The 18,594-nt window shown below is 40.8% G+C and overlaps 2 protein-coding genes across 2 annotated transcripts; one reads left to right on the forward strand and one right to left on the reverse strand.

The window, feature by feature from the left end:
- The first annotated feature begins 173 nt into the window (after positions 1-173).
- LOC108888462 (guanine nucleotide-binding protein G(I)/G(S)/G(O) subunit gamma-13) lies at positions 174-3,608 on the forward strand. The gene is made up of 3 exons (XM_018684450.2): positions 174-580; positions 2,864-2,971; positions 3,111-3,608. Exons 2-3 carry the CDS (start codon positions 2,874-2,876, stop codon positions 3,214-3,216), a joined length of 204 nt encoding a protein of 67 aa, XP_018539966.1. The 5' UTR covers positions 174-580; positions 2,864-2,873; the 3' UTR covers positions 3,217-3,608.
- chtf18 (CTF18, chromosome transmission fidelity factor 18 homolog (S. cerevisiae)) lies at positions 3,541-16,386 on the reverse strand. The gene is made up of 22 exons (XM_018684449.2): positions 16,164-16,386; positions 15,088-15,177; positions 14,843-14,993; positions 14,284-14,473; positions 14,079-14,171; positions 13,753-13,805; positions 13,533-13,665; positions 13,167-13,391; positions 12,977-13,074; positions 12,763-12,886; positions 12,521-12,657; positions 11,926-12,019; positions 11,733-11,831; positions 11,499-11,629; positions 10,596-10,710; positions 10,209-10,433; positions 9,953-10,102; positions 9,608-9,738; positions 7,385-7,529; positions 7,203-7,304; positions 5,860-5,929; positions 3,541-3,839 (listed from the first exon to the last, which is right to left on the reverse strand). The coding sequence occupies exons 1-22, from the start codon at positions 16,249-16,251 to the stop codon at positions 3,718-3,720; spliced, it is 2,766 nt and encodes a 921-aa protein (XP_018539965.1). The 5' UTR covers positions 16,252-16,386; the 3' UTR covers positions 3,541-3,717.
- Between the last annotated feature and the right edge of the window lie 2,208 nt (positions 16,387-18,594).

Genomic DNA, 18,594 nt, shown 5'->3' on the forward strand with positions numbered 1-18,594 from the left:
CACATGAACTGGAGTTCTCTCACTGTGCTAATTCTTTGTCCTAAACCTCACGTCTCATGTTACTGAGGGACCCTGGGGGTCTCCGGTCTGGGGAATCTGTCGCGTATTAACCCAGAAACCGACATCATCTCCGGTCATCTGAACGGGAGTTTAACTCCCGGCTTGTTTTCCCTTTGGATCACGTCCTAATTTGCGTGCTTCCTGCCTCAGCCTCTGCTCAGCGCGTGTCCGTATTTCCATACAGGTGCGTCCTCGGCTCCAGCCTTCATTTGACTGTCAAACCAGGCGGCGGGGCTCCTTTTCTCCGCCCTGCGCATCGCGCATCCAGTCGCTACCAGAGAGGAGCGCAGGGGAGTGCCCTGCGCCGCGGACAGCCGACACACACGCACAACCTCCTCCTCCTCCTCCTCCTCCTCTTCTTCTTCTTCCTTTTTGTACTAAAGCCGGACTCATCTACCGGAGACACTCCACTGTTCTCCCGTCTGTCAGCGGTTCTTGTCGCTGTTAAAGCCCAGTCTGCATCCTTCATCAACCGGCTGTACACGAAATCGACCAGCGGTCCTCTCCGGTAGGCCTGACGGTAAGAGAGGTTGTTTGTGCGTGGGGGGTTAGGGGCTTGGGAGTGTTTTGTGCGTCCGTCCACATTTAATCACGATACATCTGCGTTTGAGCTGATTTTTTTAGCTTCACGGTGACCGTCTACTCTCGATTTATCCTCCTACACACTAATGATTATGTCAAAAGCGATGTAATCTGGTGTAAATGTGTGATCAGCAGCCTGAAATATCCCTGACTGCTGAGTGATGGAGACTGATGTCACTGTTAACACATTTGGAGGACAGCATAATTAAATGATGAAGGCCTTTTCATGGAACAGCTGGCTGCTGGAGATACACACAGCAGGATGGATGCTGCTGGTGGAGGAGGAAACAGGCCGACCTACTTAGATCCATTAAAAAGATGAGGAGGATGAGAGATGAGAGATGAGGAGGAGGAGGAGGAGGAGGGAGAGACAGTTTCCAGTGGAGAGGACCATACTGATCTATGGTTGGCCTGAACTCTCATCTGGGCCCTCTCTCTCTCTGCTGTAATGTGGCCGGTGGCAGGGTGGGGCAGGATTTACAATAAGTAGAACTAAAGACAGTGAAGGCAGCCAGTGTACTTAGATTACTCCAAGGCTATTTTGTAAACATTAGAGATGTAAAAACAAAGTGCATTCCCTCAAGTACTGTACTTAAGTTGAGTATAAAGACCTTAAAACTGTAGTTTTGCTCTGTAATTAGATACTTTTACTCCATTGCATTTATCTGGCAGTTGCAGTAATGTTGTAATGTAAAAACAAAGTGCTGTACTTAAATACACTTAATCTGTTTGTTACCTGAGTGTTTCTATTTGGTACAACCTCATACTTCTACTCCACTACATCCAGTGCAGGAAGAGGTACTCATGGCTTTTACTGAAGCAAAAGTAGCAGCATCACAGTAAAAGTAAAAATCCTGCACTGACATTTTTACTTAAATTCAGATTGATGCACGTTATATTACGGGATTAGTTCTGATGCATTTTTGTGCGCATTACTCCAACATTGCATCTGATGAAGGTGGGAATAATTGTAATTACTTTAAATACTATTTGGTAGTTTGTGAATATTGCCCAGGGATCAGTCAAGCAATTCAAACTGTAATAATACACCACACACTATTTGTTGATAACATTTTGCATTATTAATCTGAATCTACAAAGTCACTAGTGACTTCAGGTTTAAAATAAATGAAGTGGAGTAATGCCTCTGAAATGTTATGGAGTAGAAGTATAAAGTAGCAGCAAACGGAAATACTCACATAACTGCAAGCACCTCAAACTGTACTGAAGTACAGTACTTGTGTAAATGTATTTAGTCACTAGTTACTCTGCAAATACACAGGAAGTTTATATAGAATATGAATAGACAATTTGAAAAGTTCTTTCATCAGAAAAACCTAAAATATTAAAATATCCTTTTCTAGCAGAAATACATAAACTATAAACTTTCAGTGGGATTACTTGTCATGAAAACTGCGTTATCACTCACTACATTTACATGCACAACTTATTCAGTTTTTTGCCCTTATTCTAAACGAGGACAATATGCTCAGAAGCTGTTTACATGACAAATGAAAATGAATGTTCATTTAATATATTAAGATGATCATAAAATGCCCTGTGCCTCCTGCAATCCTCCTGCACAGAGCTCACTGTCAATAGGCAAGAGGCTGTGTGTCTCGAACAGCCGTAAAACCCTGAAATGAGACACATACGCCAAATGAACATGCCCCAAGAATTCTCCTAAATTCTCTCAATTAGAAGAAGTTTTGCTATTTCTCAGAAGTTAAAAATTACTTCTATCAAACCCCACTGATAAATGGTCTCAGATACTGGATCAACATTTATTTCTGTGCGAATACAGTTTGTCCTATCAACCATTTCCTCTGCAGCTCAGTGACACTCTTCAAATCTCTGACCATCTAGTCTTTGTAAGGTTTTCTCAGATACAGAGCACTGGTTCCCATTCTAAGGGTCACGATATGATTAACAGTGGAGGAAATGAGAGAAAAAAACATTTCTGTGGAGCAGAAAGTAGCAGAAATCTAAACTGCTTTTTTCTTGCAAATACTAGTGTCCTTTAGAGCTGCAACAACAGGTCATTGATCATTTTTTTCAGTTGAAAGAAAAATAATCAACAACTATTTTAATTTAAAAAAAAAAAATTTAATTATTGTGTGTCTGAACTCTTGCAGTATCCCTCCATCTACTCAATCTTCTGTGTGTTTTTGTTGTGTGTGTGTGTGTGTGTGTGTGTGTGTGTGTGTGTGTGTGTGAGCAGCGGTATCATTATGGAGGAGCTAGACGTCCCACAGATGAGGAGAGAAGTGGAAAGCCTTCAGTATCAGCTGGCAATCAACAGAGAGAAGTCCTCCATCACTGTTACAGAGTGAGTGTGCACTGTACTCTCTCTCTCTCTCTCTCTCTCTCTCTCTCTCTCTCTCTCTCACACACACACACACACACACACAATTCTCTTAAGTGCTGAGTATCAGATTTGTGCTGACGGTGTGTTTTTGTTATTGCAGGCTGGTGAAGTGGATCGAGGGATGTGTTTGTGAAGATCCATTCCTGAACCCCGAGCTGATGAGAGCCAACCCCTGGGTTGAGAAGGGCAAGTGTGTGATCCTCTAGTGGTCACACACACACACACACACACACACCACACACACACACACACACACACACACACACACACACCACACACACACACACACACATACATACACACAAAACCACGGATGCATAGAAACTAAAGAATCACGCACTCCTACACACAGTCACGCTGCACTAACTTTCTCTCTTTCTCTCACACACACACACATTATTGCTAATTATGATGTTTATTTATTTGGAGACTCCTGAATGCTGTTAATTTATGTGAAGATTCCTGTGTGTGTGAGTGTACAGCACTGAGTAGCTTTCTAGAGGTTTGTTTTGATGGACTGCTGGGAAATGTTCAAAAACACAATGTTTTTATTGGCTCTTTACACTGTCAATCAAAATAAAGACTGTTTTGAATTTAACACGTGGATGTTTGGATTGATTCAGACGCTTGCATGCAACACAGGCTAAAGATATACAGCTGAGGCAGTTATGTGTGTGTGTGTGTGTGAGTGTGTGTGTGTGTGTGTGTTACAGTAGTTCTCTGATGTAGACATTTCGCCTGACAGCGTTGGACATGCCCTCGTTGAACCGGAACCACACGTCACTGTTGCCCACTGCCTTTCCCATAGCAAGAACTGCACACTTCTCACCTGCAGCAAGAGAAACAGAGCAATTTGAAAAGTGACTGATGACAAGTTAAATGATTATCCAAGAAAAGATGAACCGAGGGAGACTGGACAATTTATTTGGTCTATAAATTGTCTTAATTACAATGTCATGTCTTCAAATTGAACAGGAGTCCAAACTCCACAGATGTTCAGTTCATTTTTACAGAAGATGAAGAAAACTACAAAATATTAACATTTTAGAAACTGGAACAAGTGAGTTTCTACTGTCTGAGCTTAAAACACAACTTCAATACAATTGATTATTGGAATCATTGCTGATTAATTTTCTGTGGATCGACAAATCAATTCAGCCTTTGATTTAACCATTTAAAGTTTTAAAAATTACTCATCCAATGTGAGGAGTTTATTGAGACAACATAAGCAAATAAAATAAAAATAAATAAATGAAATAATCACCTCATGCTCTGAGAACAAGAGATGGACAATTAACATTTTATTAACAGCTCACTGATTTATCAGTAATAAAAATAATCATTCCTTGGAGCTCTACTCTTAACACTTCAGCCCAAATTATACTTTTAGCATCTGTGTGTGATGTATTTTTTTTATGTCAATTAAACTTTTTTATATTTTTTATATCACAACTCAGAATATCTACAGAGAGAGTTATGAGCTAATAGCAGTGCTGTCTTTTTCCCCCCAAATCTGAAAACTACACATCGCACTGCATTAAACTCACTGGGATATATTTACATGTAACGTACATGAGCCTGCTCCACGGTCTGATCCACCTTAACCAGGTCAGGCTCAGTACAGATACAGACTGTGAATCTTTTCTCAAAATACTGTGAAGACTCTACATGCCTGCAGTCATTCTGACTCTGGGGTGTCCATTTATATTTATATAGTGCATCAGGGACTCAAATCAGTGAATCTAAAAAAAGTGGTGTAGATCATCTCCACCATCCAGTTACTCTCTAACTGATGTCCAGGGGAATCAGGGCTAGGATTTTAGCTTTAGTTGACAGACCTCAGCAGATGTTCCTACTTTGACCTACAAACAGCCACAGCTCTGCATTTCCACCCTGATTAACCTGCTGATCAATTTCCAGGATGCACTGTTTTCAGGAAGCGTTAGTGATTTTAATGGGTCTGCTTTTAATAGCTACGATCACTGAAAGCTGAAGCTGGGCCTGTGTTAAAGACTGAATAAAAAAATGTACAGGTGCTTGTGCAAAGCATGTTTTGAATCACAGCTAAAGTCGACATCTATCTAACAGCTGTCATGACTATTGGGATTTAAAATGTATACATTTCCCAAACAGTTTCATGTTGAACAGAACAAGTTCCACTTTATGTTCATACAGTAGATTAGAATTACTGGATAAAAGCATAAGCAATAACTCTGTGTCTACTGAGGGAACACTAAAATGCACCTCAAAACTACAGGGACTCTATTTTGAAAATATTTTTACCCCAGGCACCATTTTGGAGACGGGAAAACAAATTGCACAATTCTGATAAAGGCCTCCAGTGTTTATGCAAATGTTCTATTTTTGTGGAGCTGAAATATTTGTTTAGCAGGTCAAACCACAGTAACTACTCTCTAAACTTAGATTAGGTTTCTGGAGCTACAGTTATTATAGGCCTTAAATTTAGTGATATTGTACGCGTAATTTATATAGATTATATTTTTATATTATATAGATACAGTATGTAGATTCATTATTCTATTGGCTGGTGTCTAAATATAAGGAGGAGACTGTAGATCAGGCTGTGTCATGTTGGTTTTGTTGATAACAGAAATATGATATGACCAACATTATGGTGGCAGCGTTGCTGACAGTCCAGATCTCCTGCCTGCGGTCTGCCACACGAGCACTAAATTAGAAACATTACATAACACACATCAGTTATCACCTCTGGTGTGTTTGGACCTGATGTGCCTTGAGGCTTTTTTCCCTGAACAGCCTGTTGTCTCAGAGGGTTTGGATAAGTGAAGCTACACTAATGTCACTGAGCACAAAGTGTGTGCAGTTACCTGTGTCTGAGGACGGCTGCGGTCTCTGAGGTTTGGGGGCAACAGCTCGACCGAAGAAATCCAGCTCTGGCTGTGGGACACAAACACAGAGAGACGAGGGAGATGAAGTTAATCAGGAAGTTTCTAAACCACTGTCCTCAATATTAAGGGCAATAACAATGAAAATCGCACTCTCTCTCACACACACACACCACCTCTCATTAGCCTAATTTCTCAGTTTCATCATTGGGGACTGTAACCCAGTGGCTTCTCATTATCCTCATTTCTGCCCTCTAGAGGCTCCCTCTCTTCATCACTCTATTACTGCATTATTAAAACACTGAAGCTCATTCAATCAGGCTCTAATGTTCAGCACACACAGATGCCGGCTGCTCCTCTGTGGTGCCACCTACAGGCATTAACTAACACATACAACTGTGCTGTCGCCTCTACCCTAGGTCAGACTAGGTGCTCAAATAACCTCACAAAAGGCTGAATCATTTGTAATCTACACACTGGACTGCTACCCATTTTGTAGTGTGGAGATTCCCAAACCCTTAATGATGATTTTTTCATTCAATGCTGACATTTTTATTAAAAAAATTTGCCCCTGCATGAATGAAGAGTAGATAAGATAAATATTTGATGTCTCCCTTTAGGTCTTGCTAGGAGGAGAATAGATTTTTGCAACTGGGGCTTCTGGCCAGTCCATCCAGAACGCATTTAATGCCACATAAACACCTGGTATTGACACCTGTATCTTGATACATTATCTGGATATCTGGATCCATGGGTGTCTGCATTAACACCTCATTTTAAAATGCGTTCTTGTTATCTGAGATTGGATCTCAGTATGTCAGTTACTTAGGTAGTGTTGGCCGACCTGTCAAGAGACACAGCACGTCCCAGGTCAAAGGGAAACAATGCCTCAGATGGACATCATTTCTAAATCATTTTTTGCGAAGGAAGACTTGTAAGCTCACAGTGCAAGGTAGTCCACCCCCAAATGTGGTCTGGCTGATCTGCATACCATTCCCATTGTGTTCTGCATGCATTTACACCTGACATTTTTCCTTATCTGGATACAGACTGCATCTTAATGCCAGGAGTAAACAGGGTATAAGATCAGCCTTCTTCATTATTCTTTCGAAAACTTCATTGCTGACCCTCCTCCATGCACCACATCTTTCTTTTGTTTGCTTTGGTTTTGTTGAACTTTATTCTCACCATTCATTACCACACAATCACTCATATTTTGTTACTGTCTTTGTTTTGGTACAAATGAGTATTTCCCTTTCTTTTTCATGGCCTCAGAGTCCTGACACCTCAAAGTGACAACCGGTTTGTATGTTTGTGTTTCTCACCCTGGTCTCCACTGTGGTCTGTTTGACAATGTTCTCCAATCTCTGCTGATGGTTCCTGGTTGGTTTTGGACCAGTGGTCTTTTTATCTTCCTCTTTCTGCATCTGTAGCATGAATACATTAATTTATGAACACACACGGTGACATGATTGTCTCCAGGCTGTAACTGTATTTGAAGACTCACCACTGCAGGGTTTCTCTGCAGCATCAGTTGCTCAGCTCTCCTCATCCTCTCCTGCTCCATCTCTCTGCTGATGGTTTGTTTGGCCTGATACGTCAGCTGGCGATGCGGGGGCAGGCCTGGAAACCTCACCACTTCCTCAACACGCCTGCAAACACACACAAACAAAATAAGTAAATAGCTCTTCACAAACAACAAGAGGCACACATAGTTTACACATAAACACCCTCGTAATATGATGCAACTGACACAGAGGTGAACCCTGTTAGATGACAAATAAAATAACAAAAAGCTTCCACTTTTGGTGGCATGGTTTGTTTTCCAGAATAAAACCCCAAATCTGTATTATCTAAAACCTTAATCCTTAATCCTTACTGCTGATCTCCATCCAACACACACACACACACACACCCATACACACAGTACATGGCAGGAAACTCTCACTCAGCTTGATGGACCTAAATATAAAACATAAATAAAATAATACCAGTCTGTGTGGCTGAAGGCTATTTATTGCAAGTTATCACTATAAAATATCAGTGCTGTCATCACCAGAACTTTCCAAACACATCTTCGCCTTTTAACATGACGTGTTGAACACTAATGTGCTGCTAATATTAAGAGATTAAACCTCTGACATAGACATTATCTGTTTAGTAATTAGAGGTGTGAGCACAGGCAGTATCTGACTCAAGCTTTTACAACAGGTGACATAATTCACAAACTTCAGTGATTCAAGAAACATTTACTGTACATGGATTTAAAATACTTAGTATTATGATATTTGTACATTTTATCTCTATCTCTGTCTATCTCTGTCCGCCCATGGTTTGATCAGTTAATCTTGATATTGCCTTGTGTTTCTCTCTTTAATGCCTTTTAGGTCTTATGTAAAGCACTCTGAATTGCCTTGTGGGTGAAAGATGCCATACAAATAAACTAACAGCGTCTCTAAAATGTCAGAAAATAATTAAAAATACCAATCACACTTTCCTTAAGCCCATCTTGTCGTATTAAAACTACTTGTTTTGTTCAACCAACAGTGGAAAATCCAAACATACTTAAGTATCATAGAAGACGAGGAAAACCTGAGGCTAAAAATGAAAGGCTAAGACCAGAGGATATTTTGGCATCTTGCAAAGAGAATGACTCCAATGATTAATCAATTATAAAAGTTGGTGCCAACTGATTTTCTTTTGCTCTACTAATCATTTCAGTACTTAACCACATTCATATTTGTTCTTGGGCATTAGTATTCACATATTATCAGAGCATTGAGAATATTCCAAAACAAACCAGAAAAGGAAACTCAACATTAAAGCACAAAACAGTCATAAGGTCTTAAATGAAGCAGCAACAAACTCATGGCCTCAGAAACCAGGCAATCATTAATAATTCTGCCAGTCTGACCAATCAACAACAGTGTCCTAAAAAGAGCAGTCCAATAAATAGTCAAACAGTCCAATAAATAATCCTGTTCGGCCTGGGTGTATCTGTTGTCTGTGATGATAAATGTTTATATCCACAATTGCGTTCCAAGTTTCAGGTATCAGACAGTGGTGTTGTGGTGAGCTAAAGAGGGCAGGTACAGGAAGGTGTAGACCAGTAGAAGAAGCAGGAGAGCTAACACTAGAGGCAGGCACCAGTCGTTGGTAACCAGAACCTTGTCACAGCGAGCCTGAAGGAAGGAGCCCTCCTGGGCGTCCAGCTGCTCTTCAACCCGTGCCGGCATGGCTGAGATGATCGGCTAGTTATCCCATTCGTACCAACACCAGAGTCTCCACCGTCCTCAGTGGTCTCAAAAATGAAGATCCAAGTCAGGCAAAGATTAAAAAATGTAAGCCTGAGTTTGAACCAGTTGAATCAGTTTTGTCACCACTCCTCTCTATTTCAGATGTTGTCCTGCTTTTTCAACATCCATTTCCTCTCACTCTCACTCCTCCAACAACCTCACCTATCCATCCTTTCATCTGTTTGTCCATCCACCTGTATCCCACTGTGGAGGCTTTGTGTGTGACGGTGTGGGAGCGGGGTCACAAACTACAAACACCAGGTGCTAAGGGGATTATTCTCTAAGCCGTCATGCAGAGAACCACAGTGTGGACAAGAGAAGTGACCTTCAACACTCCAGAAACACACATCTGCTCTGCATGTGTCCACACATACAGTGACGTACAGCTGGGTGTGTAGGTATATGTGTATCTGTGTGTGTGTGTGTGTACTCACGGTTCTAGCACGTATGTGTACTGTCCCTCAGGTGTGCGGTCCTGCCGGTAGGAGAGGTTGTAGGCCAGCATGGTGTCGATCAGCTCGCGCATCTGCTCCTTCTCCCTGCTGCTGAACAGCTGTGGATTCACCTGGAAGAAACACAGGGTTAGCAATTTAACACAGTCACTGAAAATTTTACTCATTTCTAAGTTTGAGAACTGCGAGGCTAAGACCAGTGTGAGCTTCAGTGTACAGTGTACGGCTACAACTAATGATTATTTTGATTACTGATTAACCTGAGGATTATTTTCTCGCTTAATCACCAACACGTATGTAGGTATAATGGCACATGCTTTTACATACAGGCCGTAGTTTGGGACAGATGATGTTGAGAAGCAGCGTGAGGATATCAAGGGTCAGGCTGAGCTGGCTGATCCTGGTTCTGATGCATGCTGGGATGTCAGCCAACATGGAGGACAAGGCGTTCCTGTTGCTGAGGAGACGGGAAGAGGCCTGGAGAAGACACAACAGCGACTCTGTGATGCATTAGCTGTTATTATCTAGACTTTCCTGCTTGAAAACATAAAACTCCACGATGGTGCATGCAGTCGACTGGTACCTCGTGCTGGCTGTGGGGATAGCTGATGCGCGGCACGTGTGTGTGGGCAAACAGGAAGTGGAATGTGACAGGCAGGAAGGGCAGGTATCTCATCAGGGAGAAGTTCTGGCCGTGCAGAATCACTTGGTTCAGCCTGTCTGAGAACGACAGCCAATCCAGAGCGTCGCACACACTGTGCAGGTTGGGGTCCCTCACACGCATGGACAGATAATTATCATACAGACCCTGAGGAAACAGAGACAGAAGTATTCCACCTGATGTCAGTCAAAAGATAATCATAATGTAGTGTGTTTTTGGTGCAAGTAAAGCACAGGCAAGTGTTTTTGACGTTTTTATCTCTTTAAGTAGAGGCCTCCAGGAGGAAGGATGGTGTCCTGTGTTTATTACCTGAGAAACTTTTTCATACTCTCCACCAGATGAAGCCAAGTGTAGAATGTGCTGAAACCTCTGAGCTCCACCTCCTGAGCCCGGTGCCTCCTCAAACCCCTCACCGACACGTTTCCTTGAGGGACAAATTAGGATAATGATTCAACATCTAGTTGGTGAAGCAGCGGGAGGTAACAGATGAGATAATGTCATGTGACAACTTGAATATTGCCACTTCTTGCCCTCTGAACACCCGACACACGTGCTATGCCTTTTACTGCACCAAAGGTTTCCTTTCCTTTTATGACTGGCTGTGATTTTCATTCAAGCTCACAGGTCAAAGTACAACATCAAAGTCTTTCACAGGCCACAGAAAGGACACAGAGACTTATGACTACTATAAAACTATTAGCTGCCTGACATAGATCAATGAAGATCAGTAGAGATGATAACTCTTAGAATGACTATATTTACCAAAAAATGAAATTATTGATAGCACTTGTATTACACTTTAGTCTGTACTTTACAGCTGTATATAACAATAATTCCTAACATTACCTTTAAGCCTGACCTAATTAAGCAGCATTATGAGAAAGGTCAGACGTCTGCAAAAAGAGTATTTGGAAATTTTTCAGGTGGTTTTTCGCTAAAATCAGAAAGAAAAACATTTTATAACTAATGTTAATGTGACAAAAAACATTTCCAGACATTTGTAAAATAAGTTTAAGACCTTTTAATACCTTTAAGGTTTTTATTCATTAGTCCAAAATGACAAATTTTCCACAGTAATTGCAACTTCAGTGCACTAAACATAAACTTTGGCTGCCTTTAGTGAATGTGGTTGTTTTGAAGAGGTCTCTGGATTCAGAAGATACAGCAAAACATTTATGATTCCACACACTTAATCAAGGAGAGAGTTCATACCGCTTTGTACGTGGTAACTGGAAGATCTCCTGCCACAGATGGAACAAGCCTTTGTTCTGGTCCTTCTGTCCCACAGAGATGCACTGGATTGTTTTGGTGTCCACCTGCTTGTGGCCACGACCATGGAGGAACTGCATAGATGAGTGGACACACTTTTATATAATTACACAGAGTTCTGCCAATAGACACGGGCTCACCAACACACAGACCCTCCTTCATGGTGCTGCCACTCACCTGTAGTGTGTTGATACAAGACCTGATGTCGTTGTCTGTCTTCTCACACAGGGACATCAGAGTGCCTGTGTCTGCCTTCATCCCTTGCTGGAGTGAAATCTGCAAACAAAAACTCAACATTAAGATGAAGCGTTTACGTTAAACTGGCAGTTCTTGTCAATGTGTGTGTGTGTGTTTATGTGTGTGACCTGACCTCTGCTAGTCTTTGTGTGAGGCGGGAAGGCTGAGTCTGTGGGAAAGACAGGAGGAAGGCCTGCTGCCTGAGAGGTCTGAGAGCCGGAACATAACTAAAAGGAAAAAGAAGTTATCAGGGAAAAGCTGGAAATAAGTGAAACTAGAATTACAGCCTTACTTTTGTAAACCTATGCCGACCAGTCAGGCTGGAGGAAATATGATCACAGTCTCCCCTTGTTTTATGGCGTTGAATAATGATCAGAAAAGTGTTTTTGCAGAACATTATGATGTCACAGTGAAGCTGGCCTTTCACCTTTTGAATATAAAGGTCATCACTTCATTTTATCCTATTAGACATTTGTGCAAAATTGTGTCATAATTAGCATACGAATTCTTGAGTTACAGCCATAAATGTGTTTTGTGAGGTTACAGTGACCTTGACCTTCGACCTTTAACCACCAAATTTTAATCAGTTCATCCCCATTTGTGCTAAATTTGAAGAAATTCCTTCAATCTGTCCCAAAAACATAGTGTCTCCTCACCAGTTATATGCTAATATAAAAATGTACAATTTCTGTTTTGTTGCAACTGTTGAGCACCACAATCTCTCTTACAGGTCGTTACAGATGCAGATGATTGGTCGAAGCAGGATCGACTCCTTCTTCTTTTTCTTCTTTGAAGTCTCCGCACCACCCTCAGCGCTATGTCCATCTTTCCTGTTCAGAGTTGCTAACAGAATGTTGATTGCAGCCTGTCGAGCACAGAAGATCAACACATTATTGTAGGTTAATATTATTCTGACGCAGCACAGTTATTTAACTAGTATTTACTGATTTAAACAACACCCTGAACGTACCGCAGGCGCTCCATCGATCTCATCAATAATGAGGCAGTTTGGCTTCTCGTTGGCTCCCAACACTGACTTCATCTGTGTTGCTGTGTCAATGCGTTTCTGGAAGACCTCTGCACTGCGGTCATCGCTGCAAAAATGTCAACAGTACCACTGAGGTCAGCACAGGAGCATCACCTAATTTTTATAATTTATTAGTGTGATCGGGTTAGTCTTTAACCTCGCATTGATTTCCACCACATTGTAGCCAGCATGCTTGGCAATAACATGAGCCAGGGTGGTCTTCCCCAAACCTGGAGGACCAGACAACAACGCCACCTACAGGGGGGCAAAAAGAAATCAGAAATCAGCTCTTTCATAACAACTAAAAGTTCATTAGGCTCAAACTGTACTGGCATGAGATGTTTAACCTTGAATTTGGGTCTCTTGTACTGGTCCAGTTCAGCCTCCAGCAGCTCCTCAGTCATTTCAATCTTGGTCTTGAAGCGATTTGGATTCTGGTTGCCTTGATTGGGTTTGGATGGGTTCTGGTTGAGAGGCTGTCTGTCAGATCGGGCAGGGCGGGACTTCCTCTCTCTTCCAAACACAACGGTGTCCCAAAGTTTCAACCACTTGAGCAAACAGCGGTTGGTAAACTGCAAAGAAAGAGTCACACACAACCAGGTGTCACAAATTCAAGCACTGTCCACAAAAGACTTGGGTTTATCATTACAGAGGGGTTTTATTTACTTATATTCACAGACATGTGCATTCAGTTATGCAGAGATATTACTTACGTCATCACTCAGAAGCTCTGTGTAGTGCCGGGGAGAAAATCTGTCCACCCAGAGACGAGAGGTTCGGCCCTCAGTGTCTTCAGGATCCTCATTCTCTTCATCTTCTCTCTCAGGCAATACATCATTCACACTGCTACAAGGAGCCATAAAAAGACAATTAAAAAAACACTGCGCATGTTCACATTCTTGATGTGTGTGGGAGAGAAAGGTGGTGGGTTACCTGGCCAGCAGCTCCGTGAGGCGCTGCGATTCCTCCACAACCTGCTGATGACGCTGTGAGATTTAAAAAGAGAAAATAAAATGAATCAAATTTACAATCCCACTCATTCACACACAGTTTAATTAATATTTGCTCAGGTGGGCGTACACATTTTTGTATCAGACATCTAATAATTCGACAAGTGCAGATACTCAGGTCTTTGTGTGAAAATGGTTATATTATTCTCTCTATTTATAATCTAATGTCTGGATTTAGTGAAACTAATAAACCTTTAGCAGTTGTGACCAGTGAGAAAAACAGTGTGGTGCAGCGGCTGGGTCACTCACCCTCTCTGCTTCTTGTTGTCTCAGCACACTTATCGGCACCGCCAGCAGCCCCAGTGAACCAAAGGAGTTCGGTACCATTCTGGAGTCGACTACCTGGAGAAACAGACAAATATGAGTAAGTGTGTGAATGAAAAAGTGATGAACACCTGTAAATCAGAGTTTTACAACAAGCCAGCCCGGCAGATGTGTGTGAGTAAGTGTTAACCTTTGTCCCTGTGTCTTCTTTCTGCCGGAGGTAGACCCTACTCCCTAATGAGTTGGTCACACTGATGTACTCTCCCTCTAAAGGAGGTCGCTTCAGCACATGCAGTGATGCTGGTGCCTCTGTGGGAGGTCGCCTGGGTGTCTCTGGGATCATCCCAAAGCCGCTGATATCCAACGCAGCAGGAGTAGGCCTAGAAAACAAACCAGTATAAGTTATGCTATTGACAGTCGCTGTGTCTACAGGTAAAATAAGAATGTTCTATAGAAGAAGTTTGAGTTTTGGATTTTTAATAAATTTGCAAAAAATCTCTAAAAACATTTTTTCCACTTTGTCATGGCTTATTAAGTGCAATTTTATCAATTTAACATGAAATATACAACACAATAAAGTGTGCAAAAAGTGTAATTCCCAATAAAGCACCAAACATAACACCAACAATTTATTGTACAAGATTTGTTGCATTAAACATCTTCTACTGATCTTCTTCTATTCATGATGTCCTATCAGCTCACACTGTGTTTGAATGCCAGTCCATTTAACCATACCTCTCTCTGCCTACCTGAGGGTGTGAGAGGGTTCATACTGCTCTGGAGAGGACGGGGGTGTGATGTCATCACCGTGCGACGGGGCTTTGCTCACTTGAGTTTGTGATGTGCTGAAAAGTCGCTTGGCCACACCTGCATCCTGCTTCTGTCGTTTTGCCTTCGGAGCTTAAAGGACAAAATCAGATTAAAGGTGCAAAGTTGTGACAATGAACAAACACAACAAGGACAAAACACACAAAAGCTCTCAGAGTGAACTCACTGATGGGCTGATCGTCCAGCAGGTGCTCTATGTCTGAAATGTCGTCTCCTGGACCTTGAGTCTGACGTTTCCCCGGCTTGGAAGATTCCTCTGGACCATTCATGAAAAAACACACACACACACACACACAGATAGAATTAGATAATAATTGCTGCTAAAAATGATCAGTTGATTAACCATTAATGATAAATCTGATAACAATGTTGATAACTGATTTATGATTTAAGTCATTTTGCAAGCAAACATACCAAATATTTGCTGGTTACAGCTTCTTCAAATGTGAGAATTTACAGTTTTTTCTGTTTTAGATGATCGGTAAATATAACATGTATAAGCAATTTGAAGACGTTACCTTGGGTTAAAGGTTATTTTGATGGGCAATTTTTACTGTATACTGACATTTTATAGACTAAACAATAATTAGATTTATTACAAAACATAAACAAGAGATTAATCAATAATGAAAATAGCAGCTAGTTAGTTAGTTATAGTATATTATTATTAGTATGTAGTAGTAGGTTTAATTAGATAACATTCAACTTTATTGTCATTGCACAGAATAAGAACCCATTTATTAAAATACAGTTTGGCATATAACCAGAAACGGCAAACAGCAGGAAGGCGTGTACAGTGATGTATAGATATGAATGAAATGCTACTAAGATATACGCAGAATGCACAGTCAACCCGTACGTACAGCATGAATGCATTTAACTTTATGTTATGACTAGTGTGTGGCATATTCTACAAATAAAGCTGATAAAGTCTCATAACAGGCTTGGCCCGCACATTGTTATTTAGTTTCCCAACTGTATTCGCATGGCTCAAGATGCACAGTTACCAGGTAAATTTTAATCCAGATTTATGTCTAAATTACCGAGGGGAGTGCGTCAATTTAACATTCCAGTTTTAATTCACAAGAAGCACAAACAGGTCAGAGAGTGTGTGTACAGGTGGAGTAAAGGGTAAGGAGACGGACATAACAATTTAAACTTAAGTCTAGCTACCTTTGGTAATTAGGAGAAATACATGAAAGTTCAGACTTGAGCTTGTTAGCTGGTTCAAAAACGACTCACCCTCCATCTGAGCCAAAACTTCCAGTTCGTCGGCGAACTGCTCCTCGAAGTCGTCCTGTATCTCGAACAGTTCGTCATATTCGTCCATTATCGACTATACGATACAAGGAGAAATACTGGAATTTCTCAACTCTAAAGACAAACACACTCTAATGCTTTTTAAGTAAAAATTTCCATTCGCTGCATCAGTTGCCTGTTTAGACGAAGTAGATTTCCCGGCAATTTTTTTGTTGTGAAGTTTTACATCCGGGTTAGAAGCTCTTCTTCTTCTTCCTACAAAAAACAAAATGGTATATTACCGCCACCAACTGGTGGAATGTGGATAATGTGTGGATATTTAATTTAATTTAATTTAATTTAATTTAATTTAATTTAATTTAATTTTAGATTATTTTATTTAAATATTTTCTCAAACAAATCTGTTCTTCTCAGAAAATCTGACAAAAACAGAAAGGATTTTTCTCCTGAATGTCTGTTGATCTTTTCTGTCACGTTTGTATCTTTAACAACAAAGCTTATCATGCTCTCACATCTTTTCTGTGTTGTGTTTTCCAGTTCCATTATATCACATAACACTAAAATAACATTTAATTAAGTAAATGTACGTGGTTACTTTCCACCAATGGCACTCCTTTCTCACATGTTTCCAAGACACTTAATTTCATGTTGTACATAATTTAGTTTAGATTTTTTTTTTTTAGCTCTAATTGCACTTCTCTATGAAGTTTAAATGTGGTTGTTTTTATGCATTTTCTTCCTAGACTTGGCTATAATTTGCATACTCATAGTGTATTTGTATAAATAAATACTTTCCTTTGTGTGGAGCACTTTGAAATTACCCATAACAAATTTGCATTGGCCTGCTTCTGAAGTTGGACAAACACTTAATAAATGACTGACTGCATGGTCTGGACATTTTTCACTGAGCAACAACATAAGAGGATGATGAGTATGAGAGGAAGAGTGAGTTTGCTTTCGTGTTCCCTGATGTGAAATTAACTCAGTGTCACGCACAAACTGCTGGCCAGTGTTTGTCTGCTATAGGGAGCAGATGGTGGCAATGGAGACACCCTGACGTCACACACATTATCATTAATCTAACACACACACAGACAGAGAATAACATGTAAGAGCTGAAAAATTAAGGTTTGGGGTGCAACAAAAACTTTGATAGAGCAAAGTCTAGAAAATTTAGTGAGGATTACTTTGTATTTAGAAGAACTTACATATGGAATTGCTTGGTGACATATTACCTATACCACATATACTTATCTGAAATTAATGTGAAGCTTCAGCAGTTGGAGTTAGACAAATCAAATGTGGATCTGCCAAAATTACGGTGTTTTTAGTTTGAAATCCTCTCTTTGTCTTTCTGTTGACCTGCAGTTGAAGGACAGTAAACTAAAAAGACCAGAAAGCTGGTAAGTTTGGACAGCTTGTCTAATTTGGATAGCTGACGTTTTGTATTAGCTTAAGATAAAACTCTGAATGCATTATGACAAACAAAACAAGGACTGTAGATTTTGTCTCCCATCGCTTACAATGTGCAATGGGAAGAGACAGTGGAGTTCCACACAGCCACGGATGCAAATTTTTGAACTTCAAATCATCCATTAAACCTTATTTAAACTTAATTTAGTAATATTTCAAGCCTTATGTGTCACAGTCTGGGGCAAGGATCTCATCTTTGGTTGAGAATCCATCAGTGAAGGCCCACCCACCTTACATCCTATGTCTTGGATACCCAAGGAGTTGCCCAGGAGTGATCACTGCAAGAAGCAGCAAGGTTGCTGTTCTGATGTTCAGATGAGGGGCTGTTCATGACCACAATTGTTAAATTAAATTTCATAATAAATGTTTTGCTTTTTCCCACACTTGTATGTCTGCATATTTAAATTCAAATCCTACAGGAATACAGAATTATATATTTTTTAACACAATAATGTGTCTATGTAAGGACCACACATCGTGTGTTATATTTGACTCTCATTTAACTCTCAACACAACAGTTGTGTTGTAGCCTGTTCCAGCTGACACTGAGTACACCCTGTACAGATCGCCAGTCCATCACAGGGCAAACACATATAGACAAACAACCATTCACACTCACATTCACACCTATGGGCAATTTCGAGTCACCAAGTAACCTAATGCATGTCTTTGGACTGTGGGAGGAAGCCGGAGTACCTGGAGAGAACCCACACAGACACAGGGAGAACATGTAATCTCCACAACAAAAAAACCCCGGGTTCAAACCCAGAACGTTCTTGCTGTGAGGCAGCAGTGCTAACCTCTGACCACTGTGTCACCCTCACTTGACTTGTACTTGACTGTACTACAAATACACACTGCTTACCATTTAAGTGAAGTTTTCTCATGTATACTGTGGACTCAGTACCATAGACTCTCAAGTTCTTTTGATACTATGGTA

This window comes from Lates calcarifer, linkage group LG5 (genome assembly GCF_001640805.2).
Source record: "Lates calcarifer isolate ASB-BC8 linkage group LG5, TLL_Latcal_v3, whole genome shotgun sequence".
NCBI lineage: Eukaryota > Metazoa > Chordata > Actinopteri > Centropomidae > Lates > Lates calcarifer.

Bases quoted from the DNA above. Each gene is read 5' to 3' on its own strand.
- LOC108888462 (XM_018684450.2), top strand. From the start codon at position 2,874: ATGGAGGAGCTAGACGTCCCACAGATGAGGAGAGAAGTGGAAAGCCTT. The intron at 2,972-3,110 runs GTGAGTGTGCAC...TTGTTATTGCAG, and splicing joins TCCTCCATCACTGTTACAGA to GCTGGTGAAGTGGATCGAGG.
- chtf18 (XM_018684449.2), bottom strand. From the start codon at position 16,251: ATGGACGAATATGACGAACTGTTCGAGATACAGGACGACTTCGAGGAG. The intron at 13,075-13,166 runs GTTAAACATCTC...GCCCCCCTGTAG, and splicing joins ACAAGAGACCCAAATTCAAG to GTGGCGTTGTTGTCTGGTCC. The intron at 10,711-11,498 runs GTATGAACTCTC...TTGTCCCTCAAG, and splicing joins CAGTTACCACGTACAAAGCG to GAAACGTGTCGGTGAGGGGT.